Source organism: Nothobranchius furzeri, chromosome 10 (genome assembly GCF_043380555.1).
Source record: "Nothobranchius furzeri strain GRZ-AD chromosome 10, NfurGRZ-RIMD1, whole genome shotgun sequence".
Lineage (NCBI taxonomy): Eukaryota > Metazoa > Chordata > Actinopteri > Cyprinodontiformes > Nothobranchiidae > Nothobranchius > Nothobranchius furzeri.
Genome location: NC_091750.1, coordinates 64,247,636 through 64,266,581, shown reverse-complemented (window position 1 = coordinate 64,266,581; position 18,946 = coordinate 64,247,636). Strand labels below are relative to the sequence as shown.

The window sequence follows — 18,946 nt, the reverse complement described above, 5'->3', positions numbered from 1 at the left end:
GCTTGATGAGCTGGTGAACAGGGGACTCAATGACCAGAATTCTGCATTTGCAACTTTAGAGTGCCAGTCCAGTTTGTTAGACTTGGAAAAAAGTTGAGCTTACATGCCTGGCACTGCAGTGATGAATCGCTCCTGTAGCCTTTAAAGAAGGCTGAGGAGATGTTTCAGCTGATCCATTAAGGTGTTCAAAAAGGAACAAACAGCAAGGAGACAAGTTTCACTTTTGATTTGACCACAGATAATTAATAATGGACACTAGGGGGTGCTAAAAGCAAGCAAAACTGCCTGGTATGCCTCTAAATAAAATGCATAATCATCATCATCATTATTATTACTATCATCATCATTATGACTACTATTATTATGACACATTATAAATAGGTATTTTAATTTTAAGAGTCCAGTTAATTTAGAGGCTTTCAGGTGTAAAGGCTGCAGAGACCCTTGGTTTTGTTCCTCCATCTGGATTGTTGCTGCTGTTTATTTTATTATTGTTTTATTCTTTGTTTTCTTTGTATTTTATTTTATGTCAAGCACTTTCAGTTTTATAAGAATAAAGATTTACGTACCCTTATAGAACCTGAAGTATTATTGTTTCATAATCAGGTTTTGTATCTTTCTTTTTTTCTTCAAAGTTGAAATGAATCGTGATTTTTATGTTGTTTTCTACAGTATAGAGTAAAATTTATGCTTGAAAAAGGAAACTAAACTAAAAAAAGTTTCAAAAAATACATCTATGGTTGGTTGTTTTCTACTTTCATGTAAAAAGTGTAATTTTATAGTTTAAATGAGCTACTGCCCTGTTTCTGACCATTCAGCGTCCTGGAGATGGACACAGGAGCAAGACTGGGACATTAAAAAAACAAACAAAAAATCAATACAATTCCGTTTTTAGGTTGCTATTTGCGATAAATTATTAATGTGTACTTTTTAAGTTAAAACGTGTAAAATAATAAGGTTAATTTCGTTTTATTATTTTGTATTTCACTAAACAAACAAATGAATAAATAAATAAACATTTTTCACACACATAATAATTCCAGTTCTTAAAATGTCATTTATTAATTTTTAACTGGAATTATTCTGTTCTATACAAAAAAATGTGTTTAATTATTTTTGAAATAAACAAAAAGACGCGTTTATGTCCTGCTCGGAATTTTGGAAAACCGCTTGATTAAAACCAGATGTAGCTACTAGAGTGGAGGGGTGAGAAAGCTGAAGACACGAAGCTTTTTCTGGTATTTCTGGTTGTGTAAAGTTCACACAGCTGAGGATTTCAGGGTTATTATCGTCAGGTTTTTAGAAGAGAAGAAGTTTGTTTGAGCAGGAAAGATGAGTTACGACGGAGCGAAAGAAGGCTGAGCGTTTGAGAGAAGTCCAGGAAGCCCGAAAACACAACGTCTGCAGAAATTTATGCTGTGAGTAAGTGGATGGTTAGAAACACCCGGTTAACCTTTGAACCGTCGTTGTTCTGTCTTCACAGGGAGTCACAAGACAAGCTGTGGTATAACATCAGTCCTAACGGTAACCAGCGGGTTAGCTAGCTGTTTAAGAGTTAATTAAACGCGTCCAACTAACCTCAGTGTGTCAGGGGGCTGCAGCTGTTCATTCTTCTGTTTATTTGTGTTTCTTCGGTTTGCATCAAAGCTAAATACTCTTTTATCTACTTAGCACGACTTTTGATTGTTCTCGCAGCTAAATAAGTTCAGCAAACAGATTTTCATTTATGTTTGCAGGTTTTAAAGCCACTATTATAAAAAATAAATCCTCACGTGTTTTAAATTGTCCAATTCAGAAACTCCAGGATAAATCCAGACACACTTTATAATGTCAGTCTACTTTAATCCAGGCTCAGACTCGGGAGTAAATGGGTGAGAAACAAGTGTTTCTTTTTTCCCTCTTGCAACAATGTGTTTCAGTTACTTTGAATCGTTTATTTTTTGTTTTCCTCCTGGAAATCATCAGAAATATTGCAAAGATGGAAGATGCAAAGGTGCAGATTGATGATGGAAAAGAGGAGAATGTGTTGCCAGACACAATGTACCAGTAAGTCTGTTCAGATGGATCATCTCTGTGTGCAGAATTGCAACCTTGCATCAAATTCTTTAAAATCCCATGAAATAAAACTTCTCACCACATTTTTTTTTGTTTTTCTTTTGTTTTGCAGCGACATCAAAAAGCAGATCACTCCATTTGTTATGTCCTTTGGCTTTCGGTGAGTCTGTTGTGGGGACGATTCCCTGCCCTGCTGTGTTCCGCATCATAAACCAACTCGTGTCTTTTTAAATACGTTTTCTCCTCCAGTGTGTTTGGAGTGGTGCTGATCATCGTGGACTTTGTGCTCGTGATTGTGGACTTCTCACTGCCAGCAAAGAGCAGAGAGGTTGGGAATGCTCTAGAAGGCGTGTCCCTCTTCATCTCCTTTTTTTTCCTGGCTGATGTTCTCCTTCGGGTCTATGTGGAGACGTGAGTGAATCCATGCAACTTTACGGTAGAAATTAATGCGTGCGAGGATATTTTCCCCCCATGAATTTCTTGTTTTTCAGCCTTTAGATGATCCTGAACTTTGGAAATTCCATAATTTTTTTATATTTGTGAGGCGTGTGGTGTTGCAGCGCTGCTTTTGTGTGAGTGTGAGAACAGGAAACGTTCTGAGGAGTGATGCAAGCATTCCCAAATGCCTCCATCAGCAGAAATACAGTGTGTTTATAGTCGAACAGGAAGTAATGAAGAGGAAGTTCTCCTGGAAAAATTGGACTGGTTTCTTCAGAACGCTGGCACAGGGTCACTCAGAGCATTGTGTCAGTTTTCTAACCAGTCAGATGAAAACGCTCATAAAAAATCAGCTTATTAATTGTTTTAACATCTCACAACCTCCTGTAGCTTCAAAGTGTACTTCAGCTCGAGGCTGAACATCATCGACGCCTGCGTTGTTGTCATCACACTGGCGGTCACCATGATCTACACCTTCAGTGACCTGTCGGGTGCTAGTCTCATTCCCAGGTCAGTGTTTCCCCCCTTGGACTCCAGGTCATTGGAATGACAGTTGGATGTGTGTTGCAGGAGAGCGTTACCTTCCTGTTGAAGTATAAATTCCCATTTTTTCCACATCCCGTTTTTGCCAGGGTCGTAACATTCCTGCGCTTCTTGAGAATAATCATCTTCGTGAGGATTTTCCGACTGGCATCTCAGAAGAAAGAGCTGGAGAAAGTCACCAGGAGGATGGTCAGTTTATCATCAGGGGAATTGTAGTAAATTACACACACACACACGCACTTTGAAGATGTTTTGTTGTAAATAATAATAATAACAAATGTAATCTTACATATTATAGATGGCATCCTGAACAGCCCCAGACTAGCACTTTTTCATCCGAGACTCAAGTGTTTTGCAGTTGTCCTAAAAAAAAAAAAAGTCAAATCTCCAAAATTTCAAGGAATGTTATTCCTAAAAACTTTTCCACCTTTGTCGGTTTCTTTGAAGTAATTTGGAGAATTTAACGAAGTTGAACTCTGCACCCGTGATAAGGTTTGGACAAATGCACATACGACTAAACCCGTAATGTATGGTCTAAGGAGCTTGAAAGAAAAGCCTCTGGACTTCTTTGCTTGAAGACGTTTCACCTCTCATCCGAGAGGCTTCTTCAGTTCTAAGGTCAAATGGTGGAGAGTCCCAGATTCAAACCCAGTGGGAGTTTCCCCCCGAAGAGGGAACAAAAGACCCCCTGATGATCTTCTACATAAACATGAGCCAAGGTGTGAGGGTGGGTGTGGGTCCTATTCAGCCAGAGTTTCGGGTGAGCTCATTGTGAAGCCTGGCCCCACCCTATCATGTGAATTCCTGAGGTTAGATGGCCCAGGATATGCGTGGGCGTTGAGGCATCTGGGAAGGGATCTCAAAACTGGATTATAGATGGCAGACAGTTGGTGTCGTAAACCACCGCCTCTGTTCAAAGATGGTTGCTCACAGTGGACATAAATGGCTTCCTTTACTCCTCTTTCAAACCATCTGTCCTCTCTGTCCAAAATGTGAACGTTGGCATCCTCGAAAGAGTGACCTTTGTCCTTTAGATGCAAATGAACTGCTGAGTCCTGTCCCGTGGAGGTGGCTCTTCTATGTTGTGCCATGCGCTTGTGAAGTGGCTGTTTGGTTTCTCCGATGTAGAGGTCTGGGCATTCCTCGCTGCACTGCACTGCACAGCATACACCACATTGTTCAGTTTGTATTTAGGAGTTTTGTCTTTCGGGTGAACCAGTTTCTGTCTGAGTGTGTTGCTGGGTCTGAAGTACACTGGTATGTTGTTGTAATGTATGCACTTTTTAATAACCATAGAATGTGTCGAAGGTGAATGAGTTCATAAAAAAGGTTTTGCATGAACCATTACAGTCATGAAAATAGTGATTGTTTATGAGCTTTACACAGAAGCACTCTTAAAATGAGCTCCTCAGGTGCAGGAATTTAGGAAAAAGCATTTGAAGTGTGATCATTGTCCCTCTCAGATATCTGAGAACAAGAGGCGCTATCAAAAGGATGGATTTGACCTTGATCTTACCTATGTCACAGGTTGGTGGGACTGCTCTGCTGATGATTTTGATCATGCTTTACAAACACATTTATATCACGTTTACTTGGTGTCCTTCGCTATATGAAATCAGCATCTTTGTCCATTTCTCCAGATCGCATCATCGCCATGTCTTTCCCCTCCTCTGGGAAACAGGCCTTCTATAGGAACCCCATCAGAGTAAGTACACGTAAACGTGTGTAAGAGGAATAAGTTCTTGATTATTAATCTATGAAAAAGAAACTATTCCTTCTTGTTGTAGGAGGTTGCAAGGTTTCTAGACACTAAACACGAAGACCACTACAGAGTTTACAACCTGTGTAGTACGTAGGCCCATTCTCTTACCTCATGCTGCATTTTCTAATTTATTTATTTATTTATTGATGGCAACATTCTTGTTTTCAGGCGAAAAAGGCTACGACCCCAAGTTCTTCCACTACAGGGTGGAGCGGGTTTTCATTGACGACCACAACGTGCCCGCTTTAGAGTAGGAAGCCTCATCTTTTAGAATGATTGTAGCGTAAGAGGCACCCAGATGCCATTTTTTAATTGATCATTTTGACTTTTCTCAGGGACATGCTGAAGTACACGGCTAACGCAAGGCAGTGGATGGCAGCTGATCCTAAAAACGTCATTGCTATTCACTGTAAAGGAGGAAAAGGTGATGTTTAAATCAGCCAAATTAGATAAATGAACTAAAACATTCTGAAAAATAAAAAAATCTACAAGAGTTCATGAATATGCTTGAAAACTAGAACAAATTAAAATGACAAAATCAATAAAATTAAGTTAAAGTAATAAATGAATGAAAAGCCAAGCTTGAAGGGGAAGTCTTGAGTGTCTTAAAAACCTAAAGCCAGGAGGTTCTCCTGCTGGGCCACCGTAGGTGTTAAAGAGCAAGTCACCCCCTACCAGAGTCTTACTCAACTCCCACTTCCTGTTTGAAAAATGCAGCAAATGCTGTTGCCTAGCGGAGCAAGAGGGCGGAGCCGCTAACAAATACACACACACACAGGCTCACCACAGCATTGTGACATCATTTGGTACCAGCTAATGTTCAAGGGTACCTCTTAGCCAATAGCGATGGCAGATTTAAATTCAAATGCAGAGTTTTTACCTGACAACGGCACAACACTGACAGTTTTAGGCAGAAAATTAAAATTTTAACTAAAATCCACTAAAGTGCAAAACTATTGACTACACGTGTCTGCAGCACGATTAGACACGCATTTATGTAGTTTAGCAGAAAAATAAAGTTGATTTGGGGGTGACTTGCTCTTTAAACTAATGGTAGTCCACAAGGGCTCGTAATTCTAAAGCAAATCAGATAAATTTTTAAATTTACCACAAAAGGAAGGACAAAGGTCATTAAGACATTTAAGCGCTGCTTAAAGCACCTTTAAAAGCTTCTCGTTTTATAAATCACTTGTGTTTAGGACTTTTTAAACTCCGGCTGTCTTCCACAGGGCGCACAGGGACAATGATTTGCACGTGGCTTATTGACAGTGACCAGTTTGAAAGTGCGCAGGTACGTCGCTTTATCAAGGTCGGGATTAATGAATGAGTCGAGCGTTTGGACCTGCTTCCCTGTGTTTGTTTTCGTTGGTGCACCAGGACAGTTTGGAGTACTTTGGTGAGAGGAGGACGGATAAGAGTCAGAGCTCCAAGTTCCAGGGAGTGGAGACTCCCTCTCAGGTGGGGGATGGTTCCAGCTGGAACATTTAGGTTTTTTGCCAAGAAAAACCTAAATAAAAAAAAACTCCTGCTGCCTCTCTGTGGCAGCAGGAGGAAAATTTCAGTTTTTTTTAAAGAGGACCTTCACTGAGAAGCCATTTTTTTTAACTTATTTTTTAAATGATCGGTCACTCTGAGATTCCGTACAGGCTGAACATGAAAATAGTCTCCCACACCTACCTCCTGCTTTAGCTACTGATAGAAAATGGACGGTGAGATACTCTGTTCAGGAAAGCCTGACAGATCTACATCACACTGTCACTTAACGTTCATGGACTCACCCATCTGGATCCATAATGGGGAAGGCTGTTGTTGGTTTGGTGTCCAGGAAACAGCAGAGAACGTCTCGGATAGTAGAAGCTTGCTATTAGCATTTGCAACTCCACCACGCAGCAGAGCTCCTCCAGGCTCGTGCTATTTGTGGAAATAAAACATGAATGTTGCATAGCAAACAGTCAGTGGTAGAGTTTTGCTGTTAGCCAATCAGAAGCAAGATATCCAATATCAGGAAATATTCCATCATCTGAAGCTACCTTCTCCTGCTGATTTCTTGGTGCTGAAACAACTGCATCAGAGTTTGAATGGAGACACAACAGCTGGAAAGGCTGAGGCATTCCCCCTACCAGAACCTTCCTTGAACTCCAGTCGCGCCGGAGCTTTTTTCCACCCGAGAGTACGCTTTACAAGGCATTCCTTCCTACTAGAGACCACTGAAAATGTATTGAAAATATGAGTGAAGGACCTCTTTAAATGATAACGTGCTGCTCTAAAATCACGGTTACACCGATTGCATTAACCTTCGTCGTGTGGGGTGTGAACCACAGAGTCGGTACGTGGGGTACTACGAGATCATGAAGACGCAGTATAACCGACAGCTGCCTCCACCGAAAAGCCTCAGGATCAAAAGCATCCGCATTCACTCGATAGCAGGTAACTAAAAGACCCCGCCTCCATCAGAGCCGCTGTTGGGCGTTTTAGAACATGTTTTTGTCCCAGGTGTGGGGAAAGGCGATGGCAGCGATCTGACGGTGAAGATAATTGTGAAGAGGGAGCTGGTGTTTCAGTGTGTGTGTGCCAAACAGGATAACTGCTCCGTGAGTCACACACACTTAGCGATACATTTATATTAATGATTATAACTTATTTGGATTGTTTTTAAGGTATTTCCTGACGTCGGTAACAACGCAGCTGTCATCAGCCTGCACAGCGGACCTGTTGTTGAAGGAGACGTGAAGGTTATGTTTGAATCCAGCTCTGTGAGTGGGTTTTTTATATCTTTTAACACACTAAATCTGTTTTACTCTGACTTTTTGGTTGTTGTTTATCATCAGGGTCTTCCTAAAGGATATGAAGATGTTCCTTTCTACTTCTGGTTCAACACGTCCTTCATAACGGATAACAAGTGTGTTTCTTTTAGCTCTGATTATCCAGTTGAGTGTGTTTTCACATTCTAATGATCTCCTTTCTTCTCAGGCTGTTTTTGCCCAGGGAGGAGCTGGACAACCCACACAAATCCAAAACCTGGAACCTGTACAAGGAGGACTTTGGTGTTACCGTGTTCTTCTCTGGATCTGAATAAAAGAGGGCCGAATAGACGAGTGGAGAGGAAATGAGTCACTGAACACTAATGAGTTTGTTACAAGAGCCAAGCACTTAATGATCCCTTTTGAATCGAATCACGTTTACTGAAGCGCTCCTTTGAGTCGTGGTGCTTAAATGTATATAAAATGTTAAAGAAACCATCACTATTAAAAAATTTACTTAAAATCTTCCTGTGGATTATTTATTTTTGTGTGGCTTTTAGTGGTCAGAAAGAGACAATCTTAGTCTGACCTAACAGGGTATCTGCGGGTCCTTAATAAGTCTTAAATTTGCTTTTCCAAATTTAAGGCCTTAAAAATCCTTAAAAATTACAAATAATCCTTAAATACAGTTTCCAAAGTTCTTAAATGACCAAAGACCCAATAAACAAGATTCTTTTATTTCTGTAAAATTTTTGTGAATATCTAGTTAGTGTTCAGCATTTTTTGTGTATGATGTAAGCGGAACCATACACATTCAGTTGGTTGTGAAAGGGGGTTATTTTTAGATGAGCATGTTAGCTGGTTAAGCTAGTGGGATCTTGCGCCATGGGAAAGTGCAAGTTTAATGGTAACTGGGTGGCTAATCCCACGTTCGCGACATGGTTAGCACCGGTTCCAGGCAATAGCTGGAAATTATAGCTTAAATTAAATTTTAACCCTTTGATGCATAATGGTCACTACAGTGGGCAGGTACTCAAAATTGTTATTTGTTTGTTTTTGCTATTAAGCACAGCTGTTGAAGACTATTGCATTTGAGCTCCTCCATTTTGACTTCAGTAAGTAAGGCCAACATATTTCTTGCTCAGAATGCACGCTGTCCACCAAGGTGGACATGTAATAAATTATTTGTAAATTATAAAATTTAACAAATATTTGTTGAAATTTGTTTCATTCACACCTAAAGATGAATGAAAAAAATTGTTAAAAATTCATGGTTGAAGATTTCATAATTCATTCATCAAAGGGTTAAAAATAGCTTAAATTTGGTCAAAGTGGCCTTAAAAAAAGTCTTAAATTTGGCTCCCTTAAACCTGCAGATACCCTGCCTAAACTTTGACCCCCAGAAGACATTCAACAATGATTGTATGCGTGAGACAAAAACAATACTTATGCATTTCGTTGTTTATTTCTTTAGCTGTACACACCATTTCTTAAATTATGGCTTTTTAATTTCATGCTCACATTAACATCACAAACCCAGATTAGTTTAATACTTGAGACCAAATGGACTTGTTCTTTAAAACACAGAATTAAAGTGCAAACGAAGTAAACATTAAAGAGCAAGTCACCCCCAAACCAAGTTTTTTTTTTACTGATAAACTACAAATGTCTAATTGTGCTGTAGACACGTGTAGTCAATAATTTGGCACTTAAGTGCATTTTAGTTCAAATTTAAATATTTTGCCTAAAACTCAGTGTTGTGCCGTCGTCAGGTAAAAACTATTTGAATTTAAATCTGCCATCGCTATTGGCTAGGAAGTACACGATGATGTTGGATGGTACATTATAATTTTACAATGTTGTTGTGAGTCTGTGTGTGTATTTAGTAGAGGCTACGCCCTCTCGGTCTGCCAGGCAATATCATTTGTTGCATTTTTCAAACATGAAGTGGAAGGAGTAAGACTCTGGTAGGGGGTGACTTGCTCTTTAAAGAAAAACAACCAGTGAGATTTCAGGGTGTCTTTAAGACAAACTATATAAAACATTGACCCAAATCTTCACAACTGAAAGATTTTAAAAAGTTAATTTAAAGGTGCATGAAGTAAGAATGACATCTTGTGGTCATATTTAGGTACTGCAACCCAAGTTTCAAAACAAGCATTTCTGTTTTGAGCTACGGTTGCCAATTACAGATCAGTGCCAGAAGATTCTAGATGAAGGAAGTTAAGTAAATAAACACATTTCACTGTAATAGTGAGTTGAAAATGTAGCTTGAGATTTTTCAGAGCTTCTAATTCACCATTAGCATTCTAGAACCGACCAGAAAAGGGCAGCTTGCCAACTCTGGGTCGGGAGAGAGGCCCTGCCTCAAGTGGAGGAGTTTAAGTACCTTGGGGCCTTGTTCACGAGGGAGAGAAGGTGGGAGCGGGAGATCGACGGGAGTATTGGTGCAACGCCTGTGCTGATGCAGAGGATGAACCGGTCTATCGTGGTGTAGGAGCTGAGCCAGAAGGCATGGCTCTCGACTTACCAGTTGATCTACTTCCCAACCCTCACCTGTGATCATGAGCTTTGGGTAATAACTGAAAGAATAAGATCGTGGATACAAGCGGGCAAAATGAGTCTTCTCCGGAAGGTGGCCGAGCTCAGCCATAGAGATAGGGTGAAGAGCTTGGACATTCAGGAGGGACTTGGAGTAAAGCCGCTTCTCCTCCACATCGAGAGGAACCAGCTGAGGTGGTTCGGGCGTCTAATCAGGATGCTGCCTGGACGCCTTCCTGGGGTGATGTTTCGGGCATGTCCTGCTGGCAGGAGGCCCCCAAGTTGACCCAGGACACTTTGGAGCAAGTACATCTCCATTCTGGTCTAGGAATGTGTTGGGAGTTCTGTCGGAGGAGCTGGTGGAGAGGGCTATCTGGAATGACCTACTTGATACGTTACCAACCCAGATGAGCGGAGGAAAACGAACAAACATTGTAGCAGTGCTAGCCTCTAGCCTTCTTTACCCGATATTAAACAAAAACAAAAAGAATGCTCTAGCTTCTTAGGGTTACGATAAATAACATCTGGGCTGCTGCTTTTATTGGTTAACCTTTTTTTCCACAACACTGCTGCTCTTTGCCGGCTGGTGTCAAAATTACAAATACTGGTACAGCGTTTGTGTTGAAGACTTGGCAACCCCGTGAGCATATGATTGGCTGTGTTCAGGAGGAGCCAGTTCTGCGCAGATTCGATCACCGGTGATCGGCGTGCAGTGCATGCCGGTTAGATTCGTGTCCGACTTGCTCTGACGTCATGCCTACGTAGGCAACGATAACCTCGTGAGATCAAGGCGGCCGCAGATTTTGGAGCAAGGCGCTGCAGTAGCTCTCCACCGGCTGCAAAACCTAGGGCATGACGGGAAACGCCTGGCTCTCACCTGATCTAAGACCTGATTGGTTGATCCAAACATCCGGTGGTAGAATGCAAAATGTTAGTTGGTCACATGTATTCTTTAAATCATGTAACATTGATGATGTCAACTATATAGGCCATAAAGAGGAATGTGATTTGTGTTCTTTTGTCACGTTTCCTATGAGCACGCCAAAGCTACAGCTGATAACCTTTACTTATCATTACAGTCAGGACTTCACATACAATATATGATATCCACAAGCACGTGAGGATGTGTTTCGGTTGCTAACAGGCACCAGAGTTAAAATAAATAATTAAAAAAGTATGAACGCGATATCTTGATCCATCGTCACCCGCGAGCTACACATGTAGGGAAATCTGTCCGACTTAAACGCCGACTTTCAGCCACTCCCCCTGCTGCGTCCGTCTGCTTTCCAGGTGAGGCGCTGCTCAACTCGAACACGGCCATTGGCTCTGGAACCAGGAAGTATGGAGGCAGGACAGATTCTCAACACCGACTACGTCCCTCAAAAGAAGAACGACAGGCCTCCACCCAGCCAACCGAGAAGGAAATCTTTTTCAACTAAACCTTCCTTCCAACAGGATTAAGACACGAGGCTGTTTAGTGACAATTTCTCTGCAAAATTCTTACATATTGCACCTTTAAGTTAATTTAAAATCACTTTTCTTTTTAGCATCTTCAAATTAAGGTCACTAGTTTAATGCCAGCTCTTTCATCTTGTGTGATAATCAACAAAATTTGAGGAAATGTAAAAACCGTAGAGAGCAAAAAAGCAGCTTTAAACAAACAGCTGTTGATAAGCCACACGTTTCCCCTGAGAAAAGGCACCCAGCTAACATAACCACTTATAGACGATGCTACCATTCTGTGCATTTCAAGTAAACGACAGGTTTCAGAATTTAAAGCGGTTTTGACTCAACCGAGGTTGCTAAACTCAGATCCTTTAGCCGAATGCGGTCAGTCGTTAAAACACTACTGACTAAGGCAGAACTTTAAAACACTTTGGCTGGATTTCTAACACCGGCATCACCTGTAACAGTTTGACTTGTTAAACATGTGCAATTATTTGATGATTAACTTTGAAACAAAGATTTCTTTTGGCTCACGTTGCTTCAGCACTGCCATTTCAGGCAGAACTCAGATCAGCACAGAGTTTTTAACGAAGCCCGAACCAACGTTCCTCCAAAGCCGTTGAGGTGGTCGCACTGCTGCAGTTCGTCGTAGCGTCCGCTTCGCAGGAAGCAGAGCAGTGCGGTTTTGCAGGTCTCTATGCAGGACTCGGACGTGTGTCCTTTATGTCGAAGGTGCCAGAACTTCTGGAACACGTGATCATCCTTGACGAAGTTCTGCAACAGTGCATGGTGATCCGACGGGAACAGAGTGGGAAGACTGTACGCTTTGGTGGCACGGTACAGAAGAGTCCATTCGGGGTTCTTTTCCGGACTGTGATTGGCCACCGTGAGGTTGAGGATGTAGGTTTCGTGGTCGAGCACCAGCCGAGAACTGGTCTGGTAATTCCCATCAACGTAGTACACGCGATACCCTGGAACGTTGTGTTTTAGAGATGAGACGAGATTACAGGTAAAGTGAAGATCACACAGCTGGTTTATGGACTCACCTGGGTTGAGGTTGACAAAGGTGGTGGCACTGGGGGCGATGAAGGCCACTCCTAATGGCCGGGTCATGGTTTTCTCATCGTAAAACATTTGGAATTCATCCAGATGAGTGTGACCAAAAAACTGGCCTGTAATTGTACTTTCATACCTGAAAACAGAACATTTTTATGGATTTGTTCTTGGAAAAAGCTGTTCAAGCAAGCTAGAATTAAAAAACAACAAAAATTCAAAGATCTGACATTTTTGTTCAGGCTCCCCCCCCCCCCCCCAGAGTAACAGAAGAGAGAAACACACAGCTCTGCTGAGCCGCTGAAGTCGAAACTTCCAGAACCAACTCTAAACCTCATCACACTTGCTTCAACCCCCCCCCCCCCCATTGTGTCCTTGGGCAAGACACTTAACCCCCCTTGCCTGCTGGTGTTGGTCGGAGGGACCGGCGGCGCCAGTGCTCAGCAGCCTCGCCTCTGTCAGTGCGCCCCAGGGCAGCTGTAGCTACATCGTAGCTCATCCCCACCAGGGAGCGAATGTGTGTGTGAATGGGTGAATGACTGTGTTGTAAAGCACTTTGGGGGTGTTCCAGGACTCCATTCTCTTTATATATTCAATCAATCAATCAAAGCTTTATTTATAAAGCGCCTTCCGCAACCCTGTCAGGAAGCCCAAAGCGCTGAACATGGTACAGTTGTAAGTAATTATGCTGAATAAATCAACAATAAAAGAAATTCAAATTACAAAATACAAATTACAAAATGGAAATAACAAGATAGATGAAACAGTCCGGTAAAATACAGGTGCTGGCCAGTAAATTAGAATATCATCAAAAGGTTGAAAATATTTCAGTAATTCCATTCAAAACGTGAAACTTGTACATTATATTCATGCAATGCACACAGACCAATGTATTTCCGATGTTTATTACGTTTAATTTTGATATTTATAGGTGACAACCAATGAAAACATCAAATCTGGTATCTCAGAAAATTAGAATATTCTAAAGGCCAATGAAAAAATGTTTGTTTCTCTAATGTTGGCCAACTGAAAAGAATGAACATGAAAAGAATGTGCATGTATAGCACTCAATACTTAGTCGGGGCTCCTTTTGCCTCAATAACTGCAGTAATGCGGCGTGGCATGGACTCGATCAGTCTGTGGCACTGCTCAGGTGTTATGAGAGCCCAGGTTGCTCTGATAGTCGTCTTCAGCTCCTCTGCATTGTTGGGTCTAGCGTATTGCATCCTCCGCTTCACAATACCCCATAGATTTTCTATGGGGTTAAGGTCAGGCGAGTTTGCTGGCCAATCAAGGACAGGGATACCATGGTCCTTGAACCAGGTGCTGGTGGTTTTGGCACTGTGTGCAGGTGCCAAGTCCTGTTGAAAGGTGAAGTCTGCATCCCCATAAAGTTGGTCAGCAGCAGGAAGCATGAAGTGCTCTAAAACTTCCTGGTAGACGGCTGCATTGACCCTGGACCTCAGGAAACAGAGTGGGCCAACACCGGCAGATGACATGGCACCCCACACCATCACTGACGGTGGAAACTTTACACTGGACCTCATGCAACGTGGATTCTGTGCTTCTCCGCTCTTCCTCCAGACTCTGGGTCCTTGATTTCCAAAGGAAGTGCAGAACTTGCTTTCATCAGAAAACATAACTTTGGACCACTCAGCATCAGTCCAGTCCTTTTTGTCCTTGGCCCAGGTGAGACGCTTCTTGCGCTGTTTCTTGTTCAAGAGTGGCTTGACACACGGAATGCGACACCTGAATCCCATGTCTTTCATGAGTCTCCTCGTGGTGGTTCTTGAAGCGCTGACTCCAGCTGCAGTCCACTCTTTGTGGATCTCCCCCACATTTTTGAATGGGTTTGTCGTCACAATTCTCTGCAGGGTGCGGTTATCCCTAGAGCTTGTACACTTTTTTCTACCACATTTTATCCGTCCCTTCGCCTGTCTGTTAATGTGCTTGGACACAGAGCTCTGCGAACAGCCAGCTTCTTTAGCAATCACCTTTTGTGTCTTGCCCTCCTTGTGCAAGGTGTCAATGATTGTCTTTTGGACAGCTGTTAAGTCAGAAGTCTTCCCCATGATTGTGGTGCCTTCAAAACAAGACTGAGGGACCTTTTAAAGGCCTTTGCAGGTGTTTTGAGTAAATCAGCTGATTAGAGTGGCAGCAGGTGTCTTCTATATTCAGCCTTTTCAGAATATTCTAATTTTTTGAGATACCAAATTTGGAGTTTTCATTAGTTGTCACTTATGAATATCTAATTTAAATGTAATGAACATTGGAAATACATTGGTCTGTGTGCATTGCATGAATATAATGTACAAGTTTCACGTTTTGAATGGAATTACTGAAATATTTTCAACCTTTTGATGATATTCTAATTTACTGGCCAGCACCTGTACAAATGTGTGAAACACAATTGGATTGAGTGGATGGATTGAGTGTACCAATGAAAACTGTGGAATGGATTCAACATAATAGAGGGCCATAATCAAACATGTTCTGGAAACGCCAAGCGGAGGAGGTGTGTTTTTAGGTGATTCTTAAAGACTGGCAGAGAAGGGGACAGCCTAACTGAGGGTGGCAACTGGTTCCAGAGTAACAGTGCTAGGACTGAGAAAGCCCGGTCCCCACGGGTACGACACCTAGACCGAGGGACAGCGTGTGTGTGTGTGTGATGCTTTGATGATATTATTAACTTACCAATAACGGCAGCACACCCCACCACTAACAAGTAGAAACTTCTTGAACCTAAACCGAACTCTGTCCTTTCTGCCAACTCTTAGCAGCGTGCACACGCACGCACACACACACATACGTGTTTTTATGGGTTTGTGTGGACTACGTTTTCTGAGTTGTTTGTCTGGACCCTGGCTTCCACTATAGCCAGAATGGTGCAAAAATTATGTTTAACTCTAGGTGGGACAAAGGAAGCGTCCTCTAGGATTTTGGTTGTGTGGACCGGGTAAATGTCCACACAATGGTGAATGTCCACAATGTTGGTCTCCCGTCAGGGGTTGGTCCACACAAACCCATAAAGACAAGTGCGCACGCACACACACACACACACACACACACACACACACACACACACACACACACACACACACACACACACATCCTTGAGTGGACCCTTCATTGACTTCAATTCATTTTATTGACTCCACTATGCCGAACCCATGCCCTAACCATAACCAATGCTGTCCTGACCCTAACCTAAACTAAAGGTTAATCCACACCATACCTCTAAAACCAACTATTAGGGTGTTTTGCACTGTGTGGACCAGCCAAATGTCCCCACAAAACACACACACACACACACACACACACACACACACACACACACACACACACACACACACACACACACACACAAAATATAAATCTCTCAGCAACTGAAGGTAAAATGCACCAATGAAGCTAGAGTTCACTGCCTTGGTCATCTTTAACCACCTCTGTTGCTACCTGTTGACTATGTGATAGTAGTTCCAGCTCCAGCTGCTGAGACACAGGCCAGGTGGGATGTGACCGATGACATGCACCTAAACAGAAGGAACCAGCATCATAATCAGAAAGATTACAGCCCGTATAAAAGCCACTTTATTGCAAAGTATCAGCAACTAGACGTTGTAAAAACGAAAGCCACAGAATCAACACCCACATGAGGCTAAAAACACGACTGTAGAAGGAAATGACCTTAAAACCACACAAAGTTCCCCCGTCACACTTAATTCACCAAACCGACCTTCTCGCCTTTATCCTCGCTGGCCTGGAGGACCTGGACCAGCCACTGCAGCTGGTTAGCAGGATCGGTGGAGTTCACCATCAGCCAGAAGTTTTCTCGAGCACAGAAGTTCATGTTGAGCGAGACCACCCTCAGACCCGGCTGAATCGTTGCAGTGTAGAACCCACCGTATCTGAATTTACAGCAAAAAAACCCAAACAAAGTGCATCTATCAGCACATCTGGAGGTTTGAGCTGGATTCAACAATAACATCAAACATTCCTCGTATCTGCAGAGCACTCTGACACAAAACAACATCAAGTATGATAAAGAGGCAAACTAAAAACCTCAGGGTCTTCAGAGCCTGCTCTGGCAACCATGATGCCCACTCTTCTGCCATTTTATCATAAAGCCAGGCGGAGGATCTGTTCCCGTGAACAAAAGGTGGTGGAAAGATGTTCACTGGTGTGCTCTCGTGGTTTCCTACTGCAGGGTAGACCGTCACTTTGGGTCCCAGGTGTCTGGAGAGGGGAAACGGTCAGAATAAAAGTCCGTTTGATCAATTCCAGGTAAAGAAAAGGGTAAATATTTATATATTTATCCGTTATCAGAGCTTCTGTTGAAGGTCTGACAATTCAAGGCCACGTTTTATCACTCCATTGTAATAAATTACTTGCGGACGAGCTTGGAGATGACTGTAAGTTCAGTCAGCTGCTGATTCCTGGTCTGAGACCAAACATTGTGTGCTGGTATGTCTCCGGTCCAGTAGACCCAGTCCCAAGGTCCGGCTCTGGCGGCATTCTCAAGGAGGCTCTCCACAGTGTGAAAGGGAAGGTCACAGTTGCTGTAGGTTCCCCAGTGCCCAGCCAGGCTCTGCCTCTTCCCGGGGAAGCCCGAGCTGTTGCGACAGCACAGAGGTTCCTTGCAGTCTGCGGCGCTGCCGGCTTGATACTCCTGTCAGCAGAGACGTCGCGAGATCAATGCAAAATTATATTTTTAAACTATAAATCAGCTGTTCTGCTTTTGCTTTTTTTCACCTTGTCCCAGTGGATGTCTGTAAGAAACAGAACCCGGCTCTGCGGAGAACCGGGTTTGGGAGGAGAAGGCGGTGTAACAGGGGGTTTGGGAACCTTTGGCAAAGTGATGTTCCAAGGAGCGTAAATGTCAAACGTGCCACAGGAAGGGCCCACCAACAGGGCGCACGCTTCAGTGGGCCAGAGGAAGGACTGCTGCAGTGCCCTGATGAAGTCGTCCCTGAACAGCTCGATTATTTCCCGACACACCAACTTATCGGACAGATGGAGGCGGACGCACGCCTCGCTGACCACGTGCGCCACTCGCTCTTCGTTCGCGTTGCTCTGATGGGAATGAAGCAGAACAGGATGCAGCTATTACAAAAACAAAACACTGAACTTCCTGAAAAAAATGTCCAAAACTGAAAGTGGAAGAAGTAATTCAAAATAACAGATCCTGCTTAGAAGCGTGTGGTTAGGAGCTAATCTCTGTGGGAACTGGGAGCACACCATATGACCACAGGCCTTGGTGCACAGTTCTGCAATAAATCAGCAGAGGAACTGGACTTTGAGTGCCCTGTTTACACGTAAACTAGAATAAACCCAAAGATAAATGGAGAAGTGTTTGTTTTCTGAAGCAGATTCTGTTTTGGGGAAAATCTCAATTCATAAAGTTTAAGAACAATTTATATTTAACTTTGCATCTCGGTTCTGAACTCAGAGGAGTAGTTGCATAACTAACATACGGATAATAAACAAAGAAGCAGCTTCCTGAGTAACCAAATAATGACGATTAAAAAACTAATTTGCCAGCTGACTAATCTGATCTGTTCTGGTAGATATTTAAGATCTAAATCAAGTGATGCACACTTACTCCTCAGATAAGATAAAAATCATGAGCTTGTAAAAACTGTTTCATTTTCTGCTGTTTACATTTCTTTAACATTAACTTGACATTAGTTTTAGGGCAGAATCGATCTTTTTGTGACGCCAACAAAGTCAATAGACAAATGTTTACTGGTGAATTTCCTCATCAACTCGTTTCTCTTCATGCAGCTTTAGGTGAGGAGTCGTGTTTATGCTAAAGTTACCAGAAGGGCGATATCAAGAAGGGTGAAGACCACTTTGCACGCGGGGCAGGTTAGATTCCTCCAGTTGAAGGCGAGCCCGAGGCGATCGACCTGCTCCAGGAACCGGATTCTGGTCTGTTCTAACGACTGAACCGGGTGACCCGACCCCAGCGACGGCCCCCTTAGGAGCAGAGTGCAGGTCATCAACCCCAGAAACGGGAACAGCGCGTGGAGTTTCATTTGGACGAGACCAGTTTGTGGATCTATGAAAAAAAATTAAAAAAAGAAAGAAAGGTCATACGGACTGAGGTGTAAAACACCCACACCAACAAAGCTGAGCGTTCACACTTCGTCCTGCTAACAAAGCAGCTAGCAAGAGTTGATATCTTAAAACATCCTTAAATGTCACCGTTTTTTATTTCCGGTGGACTCAAGCAGGTCCACGACGTCTAGAGTCGCTCCGACTTGTCTCAGACGACTTTTAGGTCCAGGTTCTGCTCCCTTCCACCCAGCTAAGAGCCGCACTTCCTTCTAGCCGGACCGAAGCTCGCGCTCACGTGACAAACACA

At 42.8% G+C, this 18,946-nt stretch overlaps 2 protein-coding genes across 6 annotated transcripts; one reads left to right on the top strand and one right to left on the bottom strand.

Annotated features, from left to right (window-relative positions):
* The first annotated feature begins 1,200 nt into the window (after positions 1–1,200).
* On the top strand, positions 1,201–8,062 carry tpte (transmembrane phosphatase with tensin homology). 5 transcript variants are annotated; one of them, XM_015961686.3, is made up of 19 exons: positions 1,419–1,524; positions 1,796–1,871; positions 1,966–2,046; positions 2,168–2,215; positions 2,305–2,466; positions 2,884–3,003; positions 3,126–3,225; positions 4,500–4,563; positions 4,677–4,741; positions 4,824–4,884; positions 4,967–5,048; positions 5,134–5,222; positions 6,028–6,089; positions 6,176–6,256; positions 7,120–7,225; positions 7,292–7,389; positions 7,456–7,551; positions 7,627–7,697; positions 7,769–8,062. In XM_015961686.3, the coding sequence occupies exons 2-19, from the start codon at positions 1,828–1,830 to the stop codon at positions 7,872–7,874; spliced, it is 1,536 nt and encodes a 511-aa protein (XP_015817172.1). In that variant the 5' UTR covers positions 1,419–1,524; positions 1,796–1,827; the 3' UTR covers positions 7,875–8,062. The 5 variants fall into 5 exon arrangements, with proteins under 5 accessions (XP_015817175.1, XP_015817176.1, XP_015817172.1 ...); XM_054730882.2 differs by having other exon boundaries at positions 1,437–1,504; XM_054730881.2 differs by having other exon boundaries at positions 1,493–1,583.
* Positions 8,063–11,887: 3,825 nt separating this feature from the next.
* smpd1 (sphingomyelin phosphodiesterase 1) lies at positions 11,888–18,927 on the bottom strand. Its single transcript, XM_015961678.3, has 9 exons — positions 18,787–18,927; positions 18,399–18,640; positions 17,332–17,652; positions 16,968–17,248; positions 16,642–16,815; positions 16,316–16,487; positions 16,036–16,112; positions 12,573–12,718; positions 11,888–12,497 (listed from the first exon to the last, which is right to left on the bottom strand). The coding sequence occupies exons 2-9, from the start codon at positions 18,615–18,617 to the stop codon at positions 12,097–12,099; spliced, it is 1,791 nt and encodes a 596-aa protein (XP_015817164.3). The 5' UTR covers positions 18,618–18,640; positions 18,787–18,927; the 3' UTR covers positions 11,888–12,096.
* Positions 18,928–18,946: the final 19 nt, after the last annotated feature.

Bases quoted from the DNA above. Each gene is read 5' to 3' on its own strand.
- tpte (XM_015961686.3), top strand. From the start codon at position 1,828: ATGTCAGTCTACTTTAATCCAGGCTCAGACTCGGGAGTAAATGG. The intron at 2,216-2,304 runs GTGAGTCTGTTG...TTTCTCCTCCAG, and splicing joins GTTATGTCCTTTGGCTTTCG to TGTGTTTGGAGTGGTGCTGA. The intron at 5,223-6,027 runs GTGATGTTTAAA...TGTCTTCCACAG, and splicing joins TCACTGTAAAGGAGGAAAAG to GGCGCACAGGGACAATGATT.
- smpd1 (XM_015961678.3), bottom strand. From the start codon at position 18,617: ATGAAACTCCACGCGCTGTTCCCGTTTCTGGGGTTGATGACCTGCACT. The intron at 17,653-18,398 runs GTAACTTTAGCA...CATTCCCATCAG, and splicing joins TTCTTGATATCGCCCTTCTG to AGCAACGCGAACGAAGAGCG. The intron at 16,488-16,641 runs GTTTTTAGTTTG...CTGTAAATTCAG, and splicing joins CAGGCTCTGAAGACCCTGAG to ATACGGTGGGTTCTACACTG.